Genomic DNA, 25,958 nt, shown 5'->3' on the forward strand with positions numbered 1-25,958 from the left:
ACCCACACACCGCCTCACTCACCCCCCACTCACCCACACACCTCCTCACTCACCCCCTCACTCACCCAGTCAACGCATCACCCAAACAAAGACAAAGATGCCCCCGTAAAGCCTGTAACAAACTGTAGGGGAAAGTGCTGTTAGCGAGCACCTACGAGGACACACAAGGGGTGGGGGGCCAGCACCACGCCCGGCCACCTTTGTCTCCCTAATGGCGATGTTTATACACCGCACCAGGTACTCATTTGAAGCTGAGTCGACCTAGGGGAGGCCCAGGACCGGTTCACCGGTGTTTGGCCGTGAGCGGGAATCGAACTCGGGTCGCCGGGTTCGTAGCGCAGCGTAGCGCTAACCGCGACACCACCGCTCCCCACACGGGACAGACTCACACAGTGATAACAACATCCACAGGAGACCCAGTGTGTTTCAGAAAGGTTTACTACAAGGTAATAAAAATGTACAACTATACAACAACAAAAGCAGGCCAAGAGAACACTTCCACTACAGGACACCAATCTGCCGTGTGTATAAAATAACAACCGAGCCCATAGCACCGTAAAAAAAAAACATTCAACAGAGTTTCTGCGTTCACATAGGTAAACCTCGACGCCTCATCGCTGCTCTGCAAGGCAATAATGCGTACGATACATAGCGGGGTTGTTCCAGTGACTTCGTTATGTTAAAAGTTCTACATTTATAGTTTCAACCACAGGCACTCAGAAAAGGCAACAATACTAAGGACATTTAAAATGAATATATAACTGCATACAATGTAATATTTTCATAACTGGAAGGATAACAAACACACACACACATGCACAATAAACATTAGGGGTCAGTGTTTCATTACATTATTGATCGGAAGCCGGCGGGCAACCGTGACGCGGGCGGCAATTCGCGCGGCTCCGTCTCTCCGAGTCGGCGGGTTCTTCTCCTGTGTGTGGGGGGGGAGCTTCACCTCTGGTTTACAACACCACCCCCCACCCCACCGAGCGGGCGGTGGCAATCCACACATTCCTATGCTGCGGAAAACCACAGGACAACCCACTGCTGCCATCTTAATTATCTGGCACACAGAGCAGCGTGGTCACACAGCGGTGTCGGCAGTGGCACATCCCACACACCCAGCGCCAGGCCTGCCCCAGTTTGGTGCCGTTTGATCTTCAATGGGCTCACGGTAAACGGATGGAAGCACCGGGGTGACCACAGCAACGCCAAACGTAGGCGAGCCTCCGGGTAGGCCGATGGCATGGACAATACGGAGCCAACTCCCTGTGACAGGAGGCCCCGGATAAGGGCTCCCCCCCCCCCCTTCTTGGAGACTCGGACGGCACCCCAGTTATTGTTCCATGCAGTTCACACCCACGTGCCAGGGTGCCAGGGCGACCTGCAATAGGGGATCACCAAAGCCGCCTACCTGGCCGGGAAATAACAGAGACCCGAGAGTCCAAGGGCTGGAGCAGAAATTAGTACCACGGAAGGTAGCAAAAAAAAACTCTTTGAAGTCTTATGGATTTATTTAACACGGCTAATACAAGCGAATGACTCGATAGCCTCACTCATTACAAGTGGTTATCACACAATTTCACTTTTATTGGCCACACTTAGAAATTGAAACCTTTTAAGCTACGCGACCTCAGGTGGTACCGACAAGCGAAATCTCTGTTCCGTGGGACCATGACAGGAAGTTGCTGATTAACGCCGAGAGAAGCCAAGGACACTTGAACGTACAGAACCCTCCGTGACGCTCGCAAGGCGAGCGGCACTGGTTAGTGCACTCACGCGATGTATGAAACGTGCGGTGGGTGAAACAAGACGCACAGAGACGCGGGACATCGTGACATGCTTTGGCATCGTAGGAAAAACGGATGGAAGCATCAAGCAGGGGACAGGGATTGTCGTTCGTTGTGAGTGCAAGAGGATAATCTCGTGCATGGCTGTGGGTGAGCAGTCTGGGTGATGTTTAGCAGTGTGTGCGATATGAAACCTGCTTAAGAGACGATGTCACGAGCACCTCTGACTCCGCGCTGTACTCTCGGGTACGAGGCCTGAGCCCGACATCCCGCTACAAGGATGCTTCGAGACGCGAGACGGCACAAGGGAAGCATGGCGTGGAGTCGTAGCTGCGTTACGAGAATATGTGGAGGCGCTGTGGATCTGCTTTGGACACTGCTAAATAGATTCACAGCCTATCATGTTCTTCCAGCTGAATAATAATAATGTCCAAAATGCAGGAGGTTGAGGAGAGGCACATGAGGGAGGCATGGTAGTTTAGTAGAGCGGGTTTAACGACTACGTCGTAAGAGTACGCTAGGAATGTCATTTGCAAAGCAGGTCAGCGACCAAGGAAGCCCGAGATAGAACAGCGAAAACAATGTAGGCCCCAATCTGGGACAACACGGGTTGTGATCGCTGGGGCACGCGCGCAGAATGGGGGCGGCCAAGTTAGAGGCGGGCGAAGGGGAAAACCGGAAACCAGATGGTGGGATACTTTGGAGGCGGCGATTTGGGAGGGTCGGTATCGAATCTGACAGAGTCACAGTATTTAGCAGATGGAATGGTGCAAGTACATTAGCATGGTGGACACACGGTGGACATGTCGTTCACAAGCGGCACCGGTGTTTTAATTGGCGCGGCTTTCAACGTGGTGGGAGCCAACCTCTATGGTCACCACGCAAAATCCGACACACTCGCGTGACGATCGCAGAGTGGCATCTACGACGGAATCTATTCGGTGAACAGTGATGAGGGCGCAGCAAAGCTCAACACACTCAGCACTCGTGGAGTAGACACAACATTCAGTGCAGTGTATATCACATCCAGTGCACTGAACCTATAAAGTATACAACATTGCATTAGTAAACAATAAACTGACAACACAGAACCATGCAGACACGCAAGGGGCAGGGTGAACCGCGATCCACGCGCGCGGTGGCAGGCACGGCAAGAGACCGGAACGCGCGGCGGGGACTCCTCCTCTTCACAGCTCCCTCGGCGTGTCACTCACGCACCCCTCTCTGGCGCTGCCAAGACATCATCATGGCAAAACAGGAGCAGTGATCATCATCATCATCATCGTCACTTTGACAAATTTGTTCAACGACTCACGCTCAACACTGTGCTCTTTGTCACGGCGATTTCTCGCAAATTCTACCCTCTCGCGATGAGCAGATGCCGACCGTTAAACCTGAGATTTACACGGAGGAAAGGTGGACGCCCCTAAAATGACAAGATATCAAAGACTCCCTAAAACAGCCCGAGTCCTGCGTGAGGCCCAGTCGGGCAAGCGTGGACACGTGGACACTTCACTGAGCACGTGCGCCACCTCTGCACCTTTGCCATCGCCGTTCCCTTCTGACAACATGGATGTAAGAAACATGGCGGATGTAAAACCGACGGTCGCAAGGGAGTGTGTTTGGTTAGCCGACGGACAGAGAGCCAAACTGTCATCACTGAAGCAGCCTTGAGTACAGGAAGCTGGGAATGGATTTGGGTCTCACGGCAATCCTCCTGCATACGTCATGCTCGTCACTGTTCGTACAAATGGAGCAAGGCAAGGTTCACGTCAAAATACAGAGGGGCTCTTTAGTGTAACAATAAGATAACAACCGAACTACATTTTTCTACGATTGTGTGATTCAAATGTAATTAATCTGTTAAGTTTATTAGCGTGAATTTGAAATTAGTAAAAATAAGTACGTTAATAAGAAACACCGATAGTGAAACTTTACGTGGGTAATACTGAGCAACATTATATGCTTAAAAATCTAAAATACTCAATGGACCTAATTACTTAACAAAAGGTCAAAATTATAATTAAAGTAAGCGGAAACGGAGCGTTCTGTGTTTTTCATGTCATAGCCCAGATTAAGAAGGGGGAGATGGACTCATACTCTTTGGTTTTGTCGGTAAAGTCACGTGGGTAAAACATTGTAATAAATTAAATCACGACGTTTCGGGCGCAACACAAGCATCCTTCTTCAGGTGGGGACAACTCAGCGAAAGCACAACCGCTTAAGAAGGACGCTTGTGTTGCGCCCGAAACGTCGTGATTTAGTTTATTTGAATTTTTTACCCACGTGACTTTACCGAAAAAACCAAAGAGTAGGAATCCTTGCAGTCACGAAAACTTCAAATCTAGAGATGGACTCGGTCGCTAGCAGAATGAGCGGCACGCACGCCGAGATAAAACACCCTGCAATGCCTACTCATGCTGCCGCATAGCAGACAATCGTTCAAAATCGAGGCTTTTATATTTTCGTCCGAAATGTAATTTCAACGTTTCTATCGGCGTTACATCGCGAGATGAAAGACTCCATTTGGTAATCTCTCAGAGCAGTTAGAGAGCGGTCTGCAGAAACGGATATCAGTGAGCTACCTCCAAAATCCGTTCAAATGACCTCAGGTCTACCACTCACCCTCCCAATGGTACGAGAATTGGTTTTACCCTTTCTGGTAATAAAACAGTTGTGCTAAGATGTTAAAACACCAAACAGAAACCATTTGCAAGGAATCATGTCTGCATTAAGCGCATTTACTTGTGGTGAACATGCAAACCAAAACATGCTCTGGTAGTATATGATGATGGATTGTCTTTGATACCGATTGGTCCACACCAGAGACAGCTTTCTTTAGAGCCGAGTCTCAAACACTCGACTAGGCTGTAAAGAAAGCTGTCTATGTTTGAGACTAAGCTCTAAAGAAAGCTTTCTCTGGTGTGGACCAATCAGTTTTTACCAGAGCATCTTTTTGTTTGTATGTTCACCACAATTACGCGTGGTTAATGCAATACATGATTCCTTGAAAAAGGTTTCTGTTTGGTGTTTTAACATCGTAACACAACTGTTTCATTGCCAGAAAGGGTAAAACCTATTCTTATAGATTTTGATACTGGCAAGAAAGGACCCATATGCTGTACCTCCCAATGGTGTCCAACCTGGGCGGGAAGAGCCTTCAAGCGGCTTCTCGGTGAGGAATGATGGCAAGATCAACAGTTGTGAAGAGCGTGCCAATGTTTCAAATGCCTCGATTGGAAGTTGGAAGACGAGGTGAGTGGTTGAGAAAGGCGTGGAGATCTTTGACCCACAGCTTGTGGCCCGCAGGAGGTTTCACTGCTCGTAAGGCGACTGCCCTGACTAAGCAGGAGGATCGAAAAATTAACCAAAGTGCGGCGTCGCGTTCAATGTTTAAACGATCGGACAAAAAGACCGAATCGGTACAGAGGACACGCACGAAGGTGGGTGGCCGTCTCGTATCCACGGTGCCACGTCCGCGCAAGGTCGTCCGCTCAGCCGACACGGCCTTCCACCCCTGTTACAACTGCATGTCGGTCGTCTGTGTGTGTGTGCGTGTGCAAAGCGTCCAACACTGGCTTGCGGAGTCCTTAACCCGAGTTGAAATAGCGACGCGAGACGGTCAACCACGATCTCAAGGAGACAGACCTCCCTGCTAGCGTCGGCTTTCTGTGTGTGGGGGCAACGCACGAGAGAGCGAGGGAGGGAGATTCAGTGGAAGTGTGGCCAAAGCTTGCCCGCTCCGGCCAGCGTTAATTCTGTCTGTAGCGTCCGCGTGGGTGCGAGGCAGAGAGTTCAGAGCGGCACAGCAAGGCCCCGTCGGGTGTTGTTTTCCTGGGACGAGGGCACACGCGCGCACTCGCCGGCAGAGGGAAGCGTGCCCCCTCGTTGCAACGGCAGCCGGAGCCGTCAAGGGGATGGCCGTGGCCGGGGGCCGAGAGCCCCCCCCACCGGCGGCCGTCAGACCTGGAAGTCTCGCTTCGAGCAGCAGATGGGCGCCACCAGGGTCCACGTGTAGAGGGCGAGGCAGAGCCAGCAGGAGCCGGCCTTCACCCAGAACGTCGACCAGCTGCCATGCACGAATGTCACCTCCAGCCGCGCGTTGTCGTAGCTGCCGAAAAGAAAACGGTCACAATGTCGTCGACAGCCACTAAACCGGTCAACTGTTTTCAGAATCAGCGACCGGTTGTGAAAGTCAGGAACGCACGGATCGGCATGCGCGAGCGTACCGACCGCACGGCGGCCTATGTCACCGGCGTGCTTCGTTTCTCGGTTAAACGGTAAGAGCCAAGCCGCGACCGAGAGCGTGGGGCCATGAGGCTCCGCTCGGCGCTTGGGGACCAGGTGCGACGTCGTCACTGAAAGGTGAAATGCGACTGACAGAACAAACCGGTGTCTGGATGACATCGCTGTCATTATTATTTATGACTATGCTTGTTTAACCAGGGGAGCCATCACTGGGCCACAAGACTCCCTTTCAATGATCCTGCTAAGTTATTGCAATAGGGGGCAATGTCGCAGCCGAGAAGTTGGGGCATCAACGGATTTACCGAGTCTCCCGAGTCGTGATCCAACAACAGCTTTGTCTGTTTCATGAAATCTGCGCCCGTTGCAAATTGTTTTAATTATTATTTGATCCGTGATGACGTGTTGATCTTCGTCCGCCATAACAGCCCAAAACGCTGCAACTAAATATCCCCCGATTAGCACGGTCGGCTACGTATGGTGCGAAAAGAGTTCAACACGTGTATACGTACAAACCATTTCAAGTTCGGAATTCCACAAACATTGCGTATATTTTTTTTAGACACACCACCAACACACTAAACGGCACCCCTGCCGTTAGGGTACCCGGTACGTGCCGATCGCGAGGGGGGGGGATGTGGTGGGGGGAGGCGTCACGACGCGCCGTGCCGCTCCCCGTCCGCTCACCTGAACCAGTTGGTGAGCGTCATCATGACGTAGAGCGAGGCGAGGAAGAAGATGAAGTGGAAGAAGGAGTAGCTGTAGACAACGGCCTCGCACTCGTTCTGGATCACCTTCTGGCCGCCCTGTTGCACCTCGTTCACCTCGTTCACGGGGACTGTGGAGCAAGGAGGAGGACTGCGGATCACAGAGGACGACTGTGGTAGCACAGAGAGTGGAGCAAGGAGGACGACTGTGGTAGCACAGAGAGTGGAGCAAGGAGGACGACTGTGGTAGCACAGAGAGTGGAGCAAGGAGGACGACTGTGGTAGCACAGAGAGTGGAGCAAGGAGGACGACTGTGGTAGCACAGAGAGTGGAGCAAGGAGGACGACTGTGGTAGCACGGAGAGTGGAGCAAGGAGGACGACTGTGGTAGCACAGAGAGTGGAGCAAGGAGGACGACTGTGGTAGCACGGAGAGTGGAGCAAGGAGGACGACTGTGGTAGCACAGAGAGTGGAGCAAGGAGGACGACTGTGGTAGCACAGAGAGTGGAGCAAGGAGGACGACTTTGGTAGCACGGAGAGTGGAGCAAGGAGGACGACTGTGGTAGCACGGAGTGTGGAGCAAGGAGGACGACTGTGGTAGCACGGAGAGTGGAGCAAGGAGGACGACTGTGGTAGCACAGAGAGTGGAGCAAGGAGGACGACTGTGGTAGCACAGAGAGTGGAGCAAGGAGGACGACTGTGGTAGCACGGAGTGTGGAGCAAGGAGGACGACTGTGGTAGCACAGAGAGTGGAGCAAGGAGGACTGTGGTAGCACAGAGAGTGGAGCAAGGAGGACGACTGTGGTAGCACGGAGAGTGGAGCAAGGACGACTGTGGTAGCACGGAGAGTGGAGCAAGGAGGACGACTGTGGTAGCACAGAGAGTGGAGCAAGGAGGACGACTGTGGTAGCACGGAGAGTGGAGCAAGGAGGACGACTGTGGTAGCACGGAGAGTGGAGCAAGGAGGAGGTAGCACGGAGAGTGGAGCAAGGAGGACGACTGTGGTAGCACGGAGAGTGGAGCAAGGAGGACGACTGTGGTAGCACAGAGAGTGGAGCAAGGAGGACGACTGTGGTAGCACGGAGAGTGGAGCAAGGAGGACGACTGTGGTAGCACGGAGAGTGGAGCAAGGAGGACGACTGTGGTAGCACAGAGAGTGGAGCAAGGACGACTGTGGTAGCACGGAGAGTGGAGCAAGGACGACTGTGGTAGCACAGAGAGTGGAGCAAGGACGACTGTGGTAGCACGGAGAGTGGAGCAAGGACGACTGTGGTAGCACGGAGAGTGGAGCAAGGAGGACGACTGTGGTAGCACGGAGAGTGGAGCAAGGAGGACGACTGTGGTAGCACGGAGAGTGGAGCAAGGAGGACGACTGTGGTAGCACGGAGAGTGGAGCAAGGAGGACGACTGTGGTAGCACAGAGAGTGGAGCAAGGACGACTGTGGTAGCACGGAGAGTGGAGCAAGGAGGACTGTGGTAGCACAGAGAGTGGAGCAAGGACGACTGTGGTAGCACGGAGAGTGGAGCAAGGACGACTGTGGTAGCACGGAGAGTGGAGCAAGGAGGACGACTGTGGTAGCACGGAGTGTGGAGCAAGGAGGACGACTGTGGTAGCACGGAGAGTGGAGCAAGGAGGACGACTGTGGTAGCACGGAGAGTGGAGCAAGGAGGACGACTGTGGTAGCACAGAGAGTGGAGCAAGGAGGACGACTGTGGTAGCACAGAGAATGGAGCAAGGACGACTGTGGTAGCACAGAGAGTGGAGCAAGGAGGAGTGTGGAGCCCAGAGGGCGCCTGCCCGCCCACACGCCCTCGTCACCTGCAGCAAGGCGGCTCTCTCGATGGTGCCACGCCTCCGACGAGCACAGCTGGTTTACGTTCGGTGCGAAGGAAGTTCAACGTGTACGTACGTACGTAGGAACTTCTTTCGCGTCGTACGCAAGCCAACCGTGCTAGTCGGAGGTGCGGTATATGCGTGCGTACGCCACACGCAGGCGCTGGTGGTCGCACTGCGTGTAGCTTTACGATAAACTAAACTTATTTTAATTTAACCCACTGAGCTGTACAGCTCTTTTTCAGAAGCGACCTGGCCACAAATGATTGCGCAACAAAGTGGCTCATCACGTGTAAATGTATTACAGCCAAATACTCTAAACGCACGCCGATTCTAAATGTGGAGAAAAAAACAGGAGGACCTGGAGAGAAATCGACGTCACCACGGGGGGAACTTGCAAACTCCAAATATACAGTAGGCGTCAGGGTCGGGATCGAACCGACGACCTCCTGTATACCAGGTGAGGTAGTTAACATCTTTCCACAGGAGCATCCCAGCGCGGCGGAGACCGGGGGACAGGTGGATCAAGCGGGTTCGTGAACCTCCCTTCCTACCCGTGGGAATCAAGGTCCATTGCCATCTCCTGACTTGCCAGGGTACGGAAGTACGGCAAGTGAGTTAATTGTTTGATATAGTTTTATTACGCTTTCTCAGGAAAGCCTCACCGAGTCTAAGGACTCTTTATTGGGAGGGTCCTGCCAAGTTTTTTCGCAGTAGGGGATGATGATTGCCATGTAGATTCCAATTGATTAATTTGGAGTTGGCCAAACATTTCACTATGAGACCACGGGGCTTGAGCTATTGTTGGCTGTGGTCTTGAATGCCTGAACACGCTTGTCTGTTGTTTTCCCTCGCCCCGGTGTGAAAATTGTTGCGCATTACAAATTACAGAGCAGCGTTTGAGAAGCAACTTGCCTGAATGACACCAAGTAAATATAAAACATCATCATCGTCATTGTTATCTTGGAAGACAACGTCTCGACTTTCGAAGGGTGTTCGTTTGAATATCTCACCTTCATCATCGTCGATAAAGCAGAAGCAGCAAGCAGCTCTCTGCAAAAGAAATGCTCACAGTTACACGTCCACCAAGACCAGCAGCACTACGTTCATTTTATAGAATATTGCAGTAAAATATTTAAAATTATACCCATCGCATACGCACATTGGAGACAGAGGGAAGGATTACAATGAAGTTTAGAAACTCGTTTGCGGCTGGTGGTGACGCGGCCCAGCGGCAGCACGTTCGCCGCTTGTTGCCGAGGTTCACGGTTCGAATGCAGCCGAGTGCGGCGACACCGGAGTGCGGCTACAGCAGCCGAGTGCGGCCAAGCCCGAGTGCGGCTACAGCAGCCGAGAGCGGCGACACCGGAGTGCGGCTACAGCCGAGTGCGGCTACAGCAGCCGAGAGCGGCGACACCGGAGTGCGGCAACAGCCGAGTGCGGCTACAGCAGCCGAGTGTGCTGTGAAGGGGGGCGCGCACCGTGCTGACACTGCTGTACGGCTGGCTGACACCCAGGGCGGCTGTGGAGGAGCGAGTGGTGGAGCGGAGGCTGTGGAGGTCCCCGCGGGGGAGGAGGGGAGTGGGGGCACAGAAAGAGGGACGGTGGAGGGAGGCACAGGACGGAGCACGTCACCGCCGTGTTCTCGTGATGACAGTCACCCGCCTCTGGCTGCTGCTGCCGCATTGAGGCAGGCATACTGGTCACATGGCTTGAACCCAATGTGGACTACTGCCCCGGATGTTTAACACGTAGGCTTTCGCGACCAATATTATCCATAATAGAGGGTTGTTTTTTGGTTTTTATCGCGTAAATATAAAGGTGTCGTTAAACCCGCCACTACAGCCAATCAGTGAGGTTTGTCACGTAAACAAAAATGCCAATTCGTTACTAGTTCAGCACACCGGTATGTTGGAGACTAAAGCCACAACATTTGCAATTTGAGTACGACGTTTCGCCGGCAATTACAACCAGCCTCATCACGACATGCCTTGCCTGAACAGGAGCCCACGTGAGGTCAGGATCGCGGTGGTCAACAAAATATAAATGCGATTGTGTCTTGAAAAATGTTGCTTTAAATTAAAGTTCACTGTCGAGGTAGCATACCCGTCAACCCCTTATCAATGCCTACTGTACTACAGACAAATTCAGACCTTATTGGTAACCCCGTACAACGTTCATCCTACAAAGTCCCATCACAAGGGGGAGAAACACAAAGACCTTTTTTGTTGTTTCCCGTATTGAAACGGCTGTACGCCGTATGGACCTGAAAACTAAATTTCCCTGTACAAGATTATGGTGTTAACTGTATGGGTTGACAAGTATGAGGTAGCCTTGTCAAGGCAGTCTCATATTAAGAATGCAAATTAATGTTCACTCTCTGCTTTCTAAACACGGACAATTGGCTGAGTGGACAATGTTTTAACTGGTGGCTCCGAGTCACAGTCCTATGACCAAGCAATAATTCATTCGGCGCTCGTCACTGTGTAGAGACCTTCATCCAGCAGTGGACTGACACTGGCTGATGATGATAATCGTGAATACATTTGTAATGGAAACGGTGAAGCTGTTATTGGATGTTAAACCGATACCGATCGAATTTGAAAACAAGCGTGTTATGTAACAATCCCATTAATTTGTTAATATTTTTATATACACGTAATTATGTGAATTCCTTCAAACGTATAATTTTACTTTACAGATCCGGTAGCATTACCCCGATGTTAACGCGACCGCCGACGCGATGACCGTGGTACGGCGAGCGCGCCCGACCCTTCTCTCCGAGCACCGCCCCCGCCGTCGCCGTCAAACTCACCACGCGAAGAGCACGCAGCCGTACATGATGATGGCGCCAACCACAGCCACGGCCGCGTCGCTCATCTTGAGACCGGACTCGGTGACGCTCGGCAGGCAGATCTTCACGTTCTGCCCGTCCACTACGACTGCGGCGGCGACAAAGGGGCACGGCGGTTGGTGCGCGGCGTCACGCGCCGGCACGGTGGCGGGATCGTGGGACGCCGCGACCCGGTGAGCTCCCGAGGGGAGGACGTTCCCGCGGAAGGCGGAAGGTGGCCGAACGCGCCTCCCTATCACGACGGGCGCTGACGGGCACCTCCAAGGCCGTGCAGGGGCAAAAGCTCTCATAGGGGCGCGGATCGTTCCAGGAGAGTGGCGTATTGTCATGTGGAAATTTATAGCAGCCAAATATGAACTTCTTTTACACCGTACGTAGTCACCGTGGCAATTGGAGGTGTGGGGAAAGAACACACTAAACACAACGTTCTAAAAACATCTAGAAAATCCTCATAACGCATGTTATTAAATGTGGAGGGAAAAACCGGAGGACACGGAGAAAAATCCACGCGACCACGGGGGGCGAGAGAGATACGCAAACTCCAAATACACAACAGGCGCCAGGGTCGGGATCGAACCCACGACCTCCTGTGTACCAGGAGAGGTAGTTAACATCTCGGGGCTTACGGTTCTCTGCCGGGCGACTGGAGACGGCAGAGAAGGTGAGGTACATGACATAGCAGGAGATGATGGACGCCTGGAGCAACCCCGAATTGCTTTGGTCTGAAATTGACGAACAAAGGGGTACCACAACATCATCAGAGTCCGCGACGCACAAACCTGCAGCGCGCACAGATGGAGAAGCAACCATTGTCAGTGTGCGCCATTCATCGATGCGCAGTCTCGTGACCAACCAGGCAGGAAGCCGCATTTCTACATATGGCTAGTCGGTGTGCAATAATTGCTCGGTTGGAATATTTCAGAAGAGAAATCGTGCATTATTTATTATTTCACTCGTTTACCCAGGAACGCCCCACGGAGTCCCCAGACTCCCTTTCAGGAGGGTCCCGCTAAGCTTTTTACAGTTGGGGGCGATGTTGCTGCCGTGCAATCCCAATTGAGTAATTTGCTGGTAATTCGTTTTTGCAGATTGTCTATGCAAGGAAACCGGAGAACCCAGAGGAAACCCATGCAGACCATGGGGAGAACATACAAACTACAGGCACAACCACGCACACTGACAACCACAAACTCTTTCATACGTACACTCACATTTAGACAAAGACACAAATCCCCATATAGCCTTTAACAGACTGTTGGACCAAGTACTGTCAGCGAGCGGCTATGAAAGCCGGAACAGCACACGGAGGAGTGGGTGGCCAGCACCACGCCTAAGTGGTGATGTTTACGCACCACACCAGGTACTCATTTTGAGGCTGAGTCGACCTTGGGGAGGCCCAGGACCGGTTTAGATAATCGTCACTGGGGTTGACCGAAAGCAGGAATAAATCTCGGGCCGCCGGCTCGTAGCGCAAAGTGCACTAACCACAACACCACCGCTCCCCCACACTCAAATTAACACGCTCATGCACACACTCACCACACACACAAACTCACTGACAGCGCGCGAACTCTATGCGGGGAGGCGCCCGTGTCGGCCACGAGGCCCGCGCCGCCCCCTGGGTAAGCCGTGGGCGGGCATCGCGACTCACGTTTCTGCACGCAGGGAGAGATGGCGAGCGCCGACGCGAGGGCGCACAGCGTCACGTTGACGCCGATGAGCATCTTGTTGAACGTGCAGCCGTCCCAGTGCGTGTAGTAGACCAGCATGAGGATGGAGGAGACCACGGCGACGCTGTAGAAGACCAGCGTGACCGAGCCCAGCGCCAGGTACCAGCACTTGTTGCTCTCGATGCCGGACGTCCTGATGGGTGGCGGTGGGGGGACAGCGCCTCGCACGCTCACGCCACTGGCCACACTTTGCACGTGCACCCGCGCACGGCTACATCCGTAACGGTTTCTACTGCTCTCCGTCGCGCCACGCGCGTGCGTTATGACAACAGTTCATGCATTTATGTATGACGCGTAAATGCCACGTCCCCTCTGAAACATTCGAAGGGCATCCTCAGTGGCAGCCATCCCTGTGCGGCAAGTGGGTACAAGTCTGATAGTAGGGGTGCTGATGTTTGCTATCGAATGAGGTGACTGGGTTCCTAGCACAATGCTCTTAACCATTGCACTACCACTCCCCAATTACACATGCACACACCTCGCCAGAAAGACTAAGATCCCCAATAAAGCCTTTAACAGACATCCGATTAGCAAAGTTCAACTTACATACATAAAAGTACTCTTAATGAGCACCTATAAAGGGCGGTATTGGCACACGAGGGTGGCCAGCACCACACTGATGTTTACACACCGCACCAGGTAGTTATTTAAGACTGAGTCGTTAATGATGTTGGCTGCGAGCGGGAATCGAATTCGGACCGGCGATTTCATGCCACTAAGTGGCGTCACCAAAATGTTTGCGCCAGGCTCGGTGCACTACGAGCTCCTCGCACAATACAGTCTGGTTAAACCCAGGATGGATCGTATGCAGGTAACAGCCGCAATGTTTTAAACCGGCACAGACGTTCCTTCGGAGGGGTCCAGGTTTTTTGCAAGTAAAGAAAAGAGAGGGCAAAACTGTGGCCGAGAAGCCCAGAGATTCACGTGGAACGATAGGATGGGCAGCTTCCACACAGCATTACACAGCCATTAAAAATAAGTTAAAGCTGCTCGACTGATTCAAAGAGAAACCTTTGTTGCCAAAATGGAGCTGGTCATAAGCACACTGCCTATGTATGGGAAGCGGTTCACTCTCTACACGTACACACACACACACTTCCCTATAAAGACAAAGACACACACCTCATCACACACACACACACCAGCCACCGGATAATACTCATAGTGAGTTTGGCAGGCCACAACATTCAGGAAGCCTCCGCTTTGCTCAGGGCTCTCACTGTTGTGAGCAATTCTAAGAAAGCCTGTGGACACCCCGGGACGTTTGGGTAGTTTCCACTCACCAGTTTTTGTTCCAGCTGTGTGTGAAGTCGACCAGCAGAATCAGCTGGATGATGATGAAAAGGAAACCTCCAACGACCCCCACGTACATGAACACTGCCAGAGAGCGAGCACAGCAGGAGCAAGCCACATTACTCTTTCATTTAAACTGGCAATTTCTCACTTTAATTTCCATGGCTGCTATAAATTTCCACACAATAAGCTGCTTCCTTGAGCTTTTATTTGTGGCCGGGTGGCTTCTGAAAAAGAGCTGTATGTCAAATAGTTTTAAAGGTAAGAGCGTGCTTTTCACCTTTAATGAAGTTGTCCTGATCCGGAATGAAGAAGGCCCCAGCACATATGGCGATGAGCACCACCAGTTTGATGAACCAGAACCTGCAAACAGCACGCAAGGCACGGCATCTCTCCCGAAGCCTCGAACTCTCACCTCGCCATGTCTCATCACGTTATTGGCCTGCAGGGTGATCGCGCAGCGGCTAACGCTTGTGCCCCGTGGGAAGAAATGCCCGGGCACGTGCCGAGTGTGCTAGCAAGCGGGCGAGCGGTTGAGCGAGCGGGCGAGTGGGCGCGCGCCGTACCCGTTGTGCACGGAGGCTCTGCAGTCGCTGCTCTTCTTCACGTTGATGAGGAAGAGCGAGAAGAGGAAGAAGAAGACCGCCATGCCGAAGCACACCTTGTAGACGGCCGAGTAGCCCACCAGCCGCTCGCAGTCGTCGCCCGCGTTGATCTTTTGGCACAGATCGGCGTAGAAGGGGATCTGCGGGCAACGACGGCATCGCAGGGCGGCAGGGTGGCGCGCGGCGGGAACACTCGCGCCTCACGTAAAAACTACCCGGGCTCGATTCACTCTGTGTGGGGTTTGTATGTTCTCCCACTGTTCTGCAGAGTGTGAGCGAGTGTTTGAGAGTGTGCGTGTGGCCAGCACGGCACGTGATGATGGGGTGGGTGGCCAGCACCACACCCGACCACCTTTGTCTCCCCAGTGACGATGTTTACACACCGCACGATGAGAGGCACACACTGGAAAAAGCGCAATTTAACACAAAAGCACGAGAGGGCTCCACCCCCCCTACCACCCCCCCCACCCACCACCCCCCCTTCCACCCCCCCGCGTGGCTCGAGCCACACACTGCACGTTCTCGACGCCGCTGTCATTGGAGGTTGAAAACAGTTGAAACGGGTGAAACTCGACGACGCGTTTGCTCACGTGTTCCTTGAGGAACTCGGAGACGGTGGGGGAGAGCATGAGGCAGCACGCGACGGTGCCCAGCACGTGGTACAGCGTGTACATGATGCGCGTGCCCGTCGACGTCTTGATGCCCGGGCAGCAGCTGCAGCACAGCGAGCAGGCGGCCGAGCCGCAGCAGCAGGCCAGCTGTGGGGCAAGGGGCACACGTCCGCCACGTCCATCGCATCAACTGCAGTCGTCAACGCAGTCTCGTGTAACATAAGGCGATTTGGGTCATTTCAGAAATTTTTACTAAGAAATGCAAAATCACGCGAGAAGGATCTCTAATGCGCAGTGTCTTCTGACACATGGAGGCTGTGCACACACGCGCACACGGGAGCCCTACACCAGAGAGAACTGGTGGTGGCAGTCGCGACGGACGGTGGCGCTGGTGGCGATAAGAATAGAACTGGTTGAGGGTGTAGTGACAAATGGGCCTGTGGCGGTGCTGCTGGCGGCAATGAGACCGGTGGGAGTGCTGCTGGCGGTGAAGACCACGGGGGCACGCATCTCACCCCCTCGCTAGGCCGGAGCGGACGGGGCGTCTAGGCGGGGGACAGGGCCTCGTGGTATCGTGCACGCCTCTTGTTCCAGAGGTTCACGATTCGAACACGGTGGCCAGTCTGATTATGAGTGCGGGTTGGGTTTAATCACCCGCAGCAATACGAGGCGTTGTCGGCTTTACAGTGGACGTTAAAAATTCCGTGACGTCATTCGTAAAAAAAAAAGTAGGCCATTACCTGCCGGCCGTTAAGGGTCCAAATTTGCCAAATCCGAAAATTACTCATCGCCTCCTGTGGGGAGACTTATGCCCCAGGTGACTAGCAAATGAGAACATCCTGGTCTCTTGAGTTCTCACGTGGTTCAACAACATAAACTTTAAATTCTCGGGAGCATTCCCTATTTTGCCACCATCACGATTGTGGGTCACCCACCACCACCCCCCCCCCCCCCCTTCAAGCGACGTTCGCTACCCAGGCCCGCTCACTTTCTTCACGGTCTATACGACGTCTCTAACCTGCGCGTATTTTCTAATACAAGTGTTCCTCTCTCAATCTCTCAGCGCTATCGCAAGCATGGGCCTCCCTCTCCGTGCTTGCGTGTGCACTTTTCAGCTTCCGTTCCATTTTCTTTTGACGTCGTCCACATTTCCAATCCATGAGCGATGGCAGACGATCACGTACCCACTGCAAGTGCTCTCCTCTCGCGGCTCTGTCGCATTGCTTCTCAGTATCAGGATTCAGTTTTACAAAAGTGCTCCAACTTGCTCCAATCCACCTCTGTCTTTCATCTTTTTCACCCCGGTCACCCATCTCTGTCCACCCTCGCTGTGCACACCCTGCCGTGTTGTCCGGCTGTGTCCATAACTGTCAACCCCTCATCAGTGCCCTACCTGATTACAGATCAATTCAGACCTTATTGGTCATCCCGTGCCCATATAAATCTCAACGTTCATCCTACAAAATCCCATCACAAGGGAGAAACACAAACAAATAGACAGTAAAAAATGTGCCCGTATTGAAACGGCTGTACGCCGTATGGACCGGAAAACTCAATTTCCCTGTACAAGAATATGGGGTAAACCGTATGGGTTGACAGGTAAGTGTGTCTCTCAAGCAGACGTCTCAAATTGATTTGCGACTTTGTTGCAAGCTGTATAATGGCTCTCCTACGCACCCATTAGCCTCTTACCGCCGCAGCCTTCAGAAAGCGCCAAATAATGGATAATGTTGAGGCCGCGACCACATTTGTGCGTTAAAAGCAGAGACTGTACCGGAAAACACGAATGAATAACCAAATCCCGTCACCACATTGTGCATAACTGGAGAATTCGACTGAAGAAGGCGATACACAAAAGGCTGCAAGTTAAAAAGAGCAACAGCCTTTGATGTTGACACTAAACCTTCATGCCAAGGTAACACAAAGCTCACCATCATCCGAATAACAAAGAAAAAGAATAATAATTTATATTGGAGGAATCCGATGAGCTCATAAGCTCTTTTCATAGATGTCCAGTGGGGGCGGTTAACAACGTTACAACAACAAACAGTACAATAACCCGATAGTCGTGCAAAGTACAAGAAAGACAAATCACCCATACACGTAGAAACACAACTAGACCATCCTACCAGACCAAGCCCAATGAGGTATTCACTTATTTTTCAAAAGCGACCTGGCCACAAATGACAGCTCAACAAAAAGTGGCCCATCATGATGGTTCCCCTCGATTCCATCTGGTGAGAGCGAGCTCTCTCTCAACCCTGCACAGCGACAATTGTTGCAATTAAACTAGACGCCATGATTGGGAGGCAAATTATGCAATAATGGGAATGAGTGCGCGTCCGAGACGCCAAAGCCGCGTCCTGTGAATGATTGGCCAAGTCTGGCAACGACTCGTTAGCGCCTGGCTTAACACCGAGAAACTCCCCTTTGTAACGAGACACCCCCGGACTTCCACCCGATGGCAATTACATAGACACGGCCTCCCGCGTGTCGGGGCTCGCATCTACACCAGACGCAGCCCGTAGCAAAGCCACTTTGCAGAGACGCGATGTAATGCCAAAGGTCATTTCAGCAGCGCACCATCCCAGCTGGAAGCACCTCTACTCGTATTGCAAGACCTCGCTCGTTTATCAAATTAATATTTATTTTAAAAAATTGCGCGTCTTGCAAAACACTCGCAGACAGAGTTACTCGCAATTCAAGGTTTTACTGTATCTACAAACAACAGTCGTGAACAACGACAAGTTCCATAATTTAGTTTGGGGCTAAACCGCCAGAAAACAGCGGTGGCGGACAAAAGGAGGAAGTGGTGGTTTTGGAAAACTAAACTTAGGAAAAGCAACGCAGCAATGTGCCCACAGAATGAAGTTTTCCATAAGAGGTTTTTGAGTGAGATCGCGTAAATGTGTCGTTAAACCCGCCACTGCCCAACACAGCCAATTCGTACAAGTTTGCCACGTAAACAAAACGTGCCAATGTGTGACTCTCGAACACATCGGTGTGCTGTGCTGGTATCGAATTGGCATGTTGTGTTCACGTGACAAACCTCACTAATTGTTTGTGCCGGGTAGTGCCGGTTTCAACGATACATTCATATTTACACGATCTAACCCAAAAACCTCTATTACGGATAATATTGGTCGTGAAAGGGTATTTGGTCTACTCTTCCAGGCCGACCAGGCGTTTGGGAAGAGTCGAGCGTACCCACACTTCACCCCACCACAAGTGGCACCCGCTGATCAACTGTGGTGGGATCCATTGGCGCCGCTGGGTGGATTTCAGAAACTTCCATCCACTGCCTCGCGTGGGAGATGGGAAATCAAAATAAAACGCCCACCTCTGGACGAGTGCAGTGTGCTGGCCATTACACACCCATCACTGCGGCAGGTCCCCACGTTTTCTCAGTTATAAAAAGGCAGAAAACGCCGTGCGCATTGCTCCCGACGTTTCTGTACGCACGGGGGGAAAAAAACGCAATCGTGTTTTTTTTCCATCGGGCTGTTCCTGCGGCCACCGGTATTGCAAACCAACTATTGAGACAACCCCCAGCTTGGAGCAACTAAATAAATAAGCGATCCACCCCCCTGATGTGCGTTTCCTTCCAACCATAACATCTGCCTGTAAACATCTGGCGGTTCACCAGCATTGGATCAAGCGAAGCTTGACTCCTACTCATCAGACACCGTACGTCCAACCCGCGGTCCAGTTTTCTTGCAATGAACCAAAGCTACTGAAATCACGTGCTCCCAGAAAGTTGTGTGGTTGACGGGATGGTGAAGATAACTTTTATACTGCAAAGCCTAAAGGGACAGACATGCTAAGGCGATGTATTTTTTGTTAATATTTTGAGTCTAGTTTTCAAGTCAATAAAAAAGAAAAGACCGATGATGTGTTTTAAACACAGCTGTGTGAAGATACACAAGGGCGGGGCCGTGCAACAGCATAAAAGTTCAAAAGTAGCACGCGCAGAATGTTTAATTTGCAGACGTAGCGTGCGTGCTGTGGGCGAGCCGTTCAAGTTCTGCTTCGTAAACAGCCTCCAACGCCCTGGCGCTTGACCAACTTCGTTTTTTTTAGTTTTTTGCCGATTCTCAACCAGACTGAGACATTGTCTCTCGCGTGAAAAAAAAAACCAGTCTCACAAAACAAGAGCCTCTCAAAATTGTAAACACAGCCATTCCATTCTTGAGTTATGGCAGCGATCTGTTCAGGAGCTAAATTCCAACTTGGTGAGGTCTGCCAGCCGCGATGAAAGGTCTTCAGGCGGAAATTTGCGCAGTTATGCTCTTCGTCTAGATGACGCCATTCAGTTGCGTTGAAGGCAACGCGACGAACACAGAAACGAGCGAGCCACCGTATGAAGGCTACCGTCTCTCTTCATCTTAAATGTGTAGCTTAGTAATTCACGAAAGGTTTTTTTATTTTCTTTTCTAAAATCGCATGTGCCCAAAAAAATGATCAAGCTCCCTTGGACTCATTCCCTCCGCAGGCTTCTCAGCCTGCCCTTTGACAGCTACGTGGGAGTGTTATGCCGGTATTCAAGCGATGCCGATATGGATCCCGGTACCAGTTGCCTCGCAGGAACTGTTAATAGACACCCATTAATGGATCTCTCAGTCTGCCTCTGTGAGCCTCCGACAAAGGAAGCTTAAGCTTCAGGCAAAGTGACACACTTCAGGCCCTTAGGGTTCCATGTCAACGACTGAGGCTAAATATCTTCCGTTGACAGCGGCAGAACCAGGGGGACACCGGCCACTGAGAGATATCTCTGTTTGTCTTTTTCCGTTTTTTTGGTCGCTGTGACTGCGGTCGTAGTTGCAGAGACCGGGGGCTGAAATGTTTCCGTGGCATTTGCTTGGCAATTGTTATGGTGGTTATGGTTCGGGTGAGAGAGATTCGTCGTGCGTTTATTTTGTCCCCGTGACGACGAAGGAATGGCGCTCGGCCACCACCACCACCAGACGGCACAGACACGGGTCTCTGTGTCGACGTCGCTCCAGCGCACATCTCTCTCTCTCTCGCAGCACTGGGCAAACACGTTGCGAGTTGATTTTGCTTAAAAACGACGGGAGAACTCGAAGAGATCATCAGGAACGGGTCTAATTTACGAGTGTGACCTGGGGCATTAGTCTGCCGGAAGGGGGCAGATAGATGATTGCCGCTGTGTATAATCGCAATTGAGCAATTTGCGAGGAAGTTTTAAACACATAGGTTTTCTCGGCCAATATTATTCATAACAGAGGTTCGTTGGGTTAGATCGCTTGAATATAAATGTGTTGCTAAACCCGCCACCACCCGACACAGCCAATTAGTACAAGTTTGGCTGTTGTCTGATGAGGCTGGTTGTAATTACCAGCGAAACATCGTACTTGATTTGTAAATGTTGTGGGTTTACTCTCCCCAACACATCGGTGTGCTGAACTAGTAACTAATTGGCACGTTTTGTTTACGTGACAAACCTTACTAATTGGCTGTGTCGGGTGGTGGTGGGTTTCACGACACATTCACATTTACGCGATCTAATCCAAAAAAACTAGCGTGGTGTAAGTTTCTAATTTGCTAAATTTGGACCTTGACGCCAGTCACACAGTGGCCTCCTCTTGGCAAACATCAGGGGGGTTGTTACACACCGTAGTGTTAACCAGGGCGGCCTCTGGATTCGAACCGCGATACCACGGCAACAAGTGGCGAACGTGCTACCGCTGGGCTGCGTTAATGAAAAATTTTCCTTTTGGCCCCAAAAAAAACACAGGATTATTCGGCTGCAATAAAATGAGCCGTTTGCAATCACCGCCGTCGTAATCACCATCAACAGCGGCAGATATCCGTCAGAAGAGGGGGCACAACTCGAAGGCACAGGAGAATATACACCACTGTAAGGGGCAATTACTGATGATGAAAACGAATAACAAGCGGAGCAAGAGCAGGACGGTGAAACAGAGTCACGTTAAAATAAAGAATACCCGATCAGAGATAATCGCACGCAAAGCTGACCACACCACAGTTTCATCATATCTATGCATGATATTCTCAGCCATGGAGAAACCGTTCATCTGCTTGGCGCAACATCTGCGTTACTCATCTGGCTAAGGAGACATGAAAGAAGCTCAATTTTCCTTTCTGTGCCAAAGCCGCAGACACGCTCCCAACTATTCCTGCTGCTACACGCAGCGCACACGTGGCAGCAGGTGGAATCCCGCTGCTGTCCTGGCTGGGATGGAGTTCCCAGTTCCTACCTCACTGGCAGAATGCAACGTAAAGCAGCAGTCAGGGTGATTGATGATCCAACGCTCCCCAATTCACTCCAGATCACTCGCTCGCCGGCGGTCAGTCACGGTGGCGAGATGTTAACTACCTCGCCTGGTATGCAGGAGGTCAACAGTTCGAACACGACCCTGAACGCCTGTAGTATTTGTGGAGTTTGCATGTTCTCCCCGTGGTCACGTGGATTTTTCTCCGGGTCCTCCCGTTTTTCCTCCACATTTAGAAACATGCGTTTAGAGTATTTGGCTGACATACATTTCCAAGTGATAAGCCACTTTTTGGAGCTATCATTTGTGGCCCGGTCCCTCCTGTAAAAGAGCTATGCAGCTCAGTGGGCCTTACCCTGGTAAGATGAAGAAAGTTTCGTTTAGTCGCCTCTTTATCACTCTTCCATCGCGACTACCGTTACCCATAAACTTCACTCGTCGATTCCTTCCACCCATGATGGGTCTCATTCTACCAGCCAGATGTTGCCCGTTCCATCTCATCATCCACTGCTCCGCGTTCAAACACCAAATCAAACCGCAGGTCACAAACTCTTCTCATTATTACTGCTCCACTTTGTAACTCCCTCCCATCGTCTCCTATTTTCACCCCAAGCTCTTATCATAAAAAAAAAATCTTGCTCCATTCAGGAACCATTAACTCTGATCTCTTTACACTTTCAATAGTGTCGTTTGTTGCTCGCCACGTGGCACTTTGAGCAGGTGCTTAGCAACCGTGATTTAAAAATATATAGTTCTGTAAAGTTGGGGGAAAAAAACAACCCAAGTGCTCGTTAGCTGCTATTGAATCACGAGAAGCACAGACACTGACAGAAATCATGGAATAAAAGCTGAAAAGTGCAAAGCATAAATACACATGCTGGGAATTACAGAGACAGAATCAGGAATATATGGAAGTGGGAAATAAACCAAAATTAGGCATCACATTATTAAATATTGAAGAATCAGAACATGTATTTATAATCGAGGAATCAGAGGAACTATAAAGCTATTTTTCACAGATGTCCAGTAGGGGTGGGTAAGAACGTTACAACAACAGACAGTACACAAACATGACAGTAGGGCAAAGTACAATCACAGGTAAACAAATCACCCAAACGCATGCAAATACAACTAAAACATCCCCATCCTACCAGGCAATTCCCACGGAATTAACCTGACCATGTGGGCTTGTGCTGGAGACATCACGAGAAGGGGGTGATGATGATGGGTGACGGTCGATAGTGGTGATGGAGTGACTGCCACCAAAGGAGAGGGAACACACCCCGAGAGAAGGGACGATGATCAACTGTGCAGAGAGGAGCCACGAGATCGGATCGTGCCACTGCACCACTGCCAGGGACCGCACTGGAGTAGGGAGGCATTCTCGTCCATTTTTCCAGTTAACTTCCAAAATCTAAATCACAAAACAAAGTGAAATTCTTACGTGGGTGGGGGGAGCCTTGGGGGTGGGGGGCATTGTAAGTCCTGCACTGGAACACAAGGCAGGCTTCAGCTTGGTTACTGCGATTGGAAAGGTCACGAGACTCGAAATGGCGAGGGCCTTGATCGCTGTGTGAAGTCACAGATGAAGAACGCAGACCGAGACAATTTTGGGAAGTGGGACGGGGGTGGGGGGCGGAAGCCTGCGTCGACGGCTGTGGGGTATTTATTTGTAACTTCAATTGTGACGTTTCCTTTGAATTGTTGTTGCGAGCTGCATTGTTTGATCTTGTACCAACTACTAAGGCGTAGAACTCGGAGGGTTCCCGCTGGCCCTCCGCTTGGTTAAGGGGTTCAGCGTTCGTACCGAGTCGGGAGCGCCGCGACCCGGCACCAACGCTGGAGCTTATGGCTGTTTCACCACCACCACCACCAACCACAACAATAACAACAACAACAGAGCGAAGCCAAAATGCCACAAGGAAGGAGGGAGGCCAGCCGCCGTCAAACACGCGGCGTCCGGTGGAGTTCGGGGCAGTCCATAAATGACGTCACGCGATTTTGCACGATTTTGGATCGCCCTCGTCACAAAAAGTCAGATCCCCAATCAAATATGACGTCACAAAGCTCTGCCCCCCCCCATAATAAACATGCTTCAAATCGCTTTAAACTATTGTCATTCTAGTGCGTATTTTATGTGGCGCTGCACTCTGATGTTGTAGGAGAAAACATTTAATACAAAGTATATTTAATTAAGTAGAACGTGTTGTCTATATTCATTTAAAGTTGCGCATTTTGATGTGACGTCACATTTCTCACCCCCCCCCCCCGTCACACATCGTCACAAATGTCTGCCCCCCCTAGGTGCGTGACGTCATATATGGACGGCCTCTTATAGAGCGGAGCGCCTCAGACATGGAGCCGCGCTCCGTTTGCCTTGGTGGATACGAAGAGCCAGGGATGGAAATTCCACGTTCCTATGGCAGTGTCAGTCGCACGATCACCGACCGGGTGGCTTCACGCCACGCGGCGGCCGCGGAGGGGGAAACACTTGGCGACCACAGCTCCCACGGCGGCAAGGCCACAGCCCCGGAGCTCAGTCCCACCCCTTACCCCAACATCAAGCCATATAACCCCAACATCAAGCCATATAACCCCAACATCAAGCCATATAACCCCAACATCAAGCCATATAACCCCAACATCAAGCCATATAACCACAACATCAACCCCTTACCCCAACATCAAGCCATATAACCCCAACATCAAGCCATATAACCACAACATCAACCCCTTACCCCAACATCAAGCCATATAACCCCAACATCAAGCCATATAACCCCAACATCAAGCCATATAACCCCAAACATCAACCCCTTACCCCAACATCAAGCCATATAACCCCAACATCAAGCCATGACCCCAACCCCTAAACCCAACATCAACCCCTAAACCCAACATCAAGCCATATAACCCCAACCCCTAAACCCAACATCAAGCAATAACCCCAACATCAAGCCATATAACCCCAACCCTAATCCCATCAAGCCATAACCCCAAACATCAAACCATAACTCCCACCCCTAAACCCAACATCAAGCCATATAACCCCAACATCAAGCCATATAACCCCAACATCAAGCCATATAACCCCAACATCAAGCCATATAACCCCAACATCAAGCCATAACCCCAAACCCTAAACCCAACATCAAACCATAACCCCAAACATCAAACCATAACCACAACCCCTAACCCCAACATCAAGCCATATAAACCCCAACCCCAATCCCATCAAGCCATACCCCCAAACGCAGAGAGATGAGAGACAGGCGAGAGCGAGCGAGCGAGTGGAGACGGGAGATGAAAATCCGCGCAGCGGCCGAACTCACCTGCCCCAGTACACAGCCGCACATCTCTGCGGAGTCGACGAGGAGCAGGAGGAGACGAGGACGATGAGACGAGGGGCAGCAGGAGACGTGGTGTCGATGATGATGATGATGAGGTGGTGTTGTTAAGGCGGCGGTGTTGTTGAACACCCCCAAACAAAGCGCGAGACGGAGATTTGAGATCGATTCGATTCCTCGTGATTAACTCGTTCTTATTTAACGTGGAACCGACTCCATCGGCACGCTCCACGTAATCGATTCCTCGCGCATGATTCACGAAACCGCCGGTGGAATCGTCTCCGGTGGGCAGGGGGGGGGCGGGAATCGTTGTCGTTATTATTGCCGGAGCCGCGAGGAATCGACGCGCGCGTCCAGAGCCCGACTGGAATCGATAGTAAACGATTCCAGAAGTGATGGCACTGTTTAACAATCAATTTGTGTGTTCCTGGGTAGTAGTACGTGTTATTTCTTAATTGCTTATGCCTCAAAAGTACAGAGAATGGCTATGATTCCCCACAAACTTTGCTTTTATGACCAGGACAGTGATATTTTGAAATGTACCTATTTGCAATGAGGAAACGTGCGAATTTGTGTCTTTTCGTTCACATAAAGTCAGAATAAAACAACATTAATCAAAATTAACATGTATTTTTACTAAAGTAATACAAAAATTACTGCAAAATATGTAGACACCAAGGCGCACT

The 25,958-nt window shown here is 51.3% G+C and overlaps 1 protein-coding gene across 1 annotated transcript; it reads right to left on the reverse strand.

Moving 5' to 3' along the window:
• Nucleotides 1-420: 420 nt before the first annotated feature.
• Nucleotides 421-25,418, reverse strand: LOC144945829 (serine incorporator 5-like). The gene is made up of 12 exons (XM_078874380.1): nt 25,258-25,418; nt 15,651-15,818; nt 15,022-15,200; nt 14,736-14,818; nt 14,446-14,539; nt 13,084-13,295; nt 12,059-12,154; nt 11,394-11,520; nt 10,060-10,129; nt 9,592-9,631; nt 6,726-6,876; nt 421-5,904 (listed from the first exon to the last, which is right to left on the reverse strand). The coding sequence occupies exons 1-12, from the start codon at nt 25,279-25,281 to the stop codon at nt 5,754-5,756; spliced, it is 1,395 nt and encodes a 464-aa protein (XP_078730506.1). The 5' UTR covers nt 25,282-25,418; the 3' UTR covers nt 421-5,753.
• Between the last annotated feature and the right edge of the window lie 540 nt (nt 25,419-25,958).

The sequence above is a fragment of the Lampetra fluviatilis genome, chromosome 39 (assembly GCF_964198595.1).
Source record: "Lampetra fluviatilis chromosome 39, kcLamFluv1.1, whole genome shotgun sequence".
Lineage (NCBI taxonomy): Eukaryota > Metazoa > Chordata > Hyperoartia > Petromyzontiformes > Petromyzontidae > Lampetra > Lampetra fluviatilis.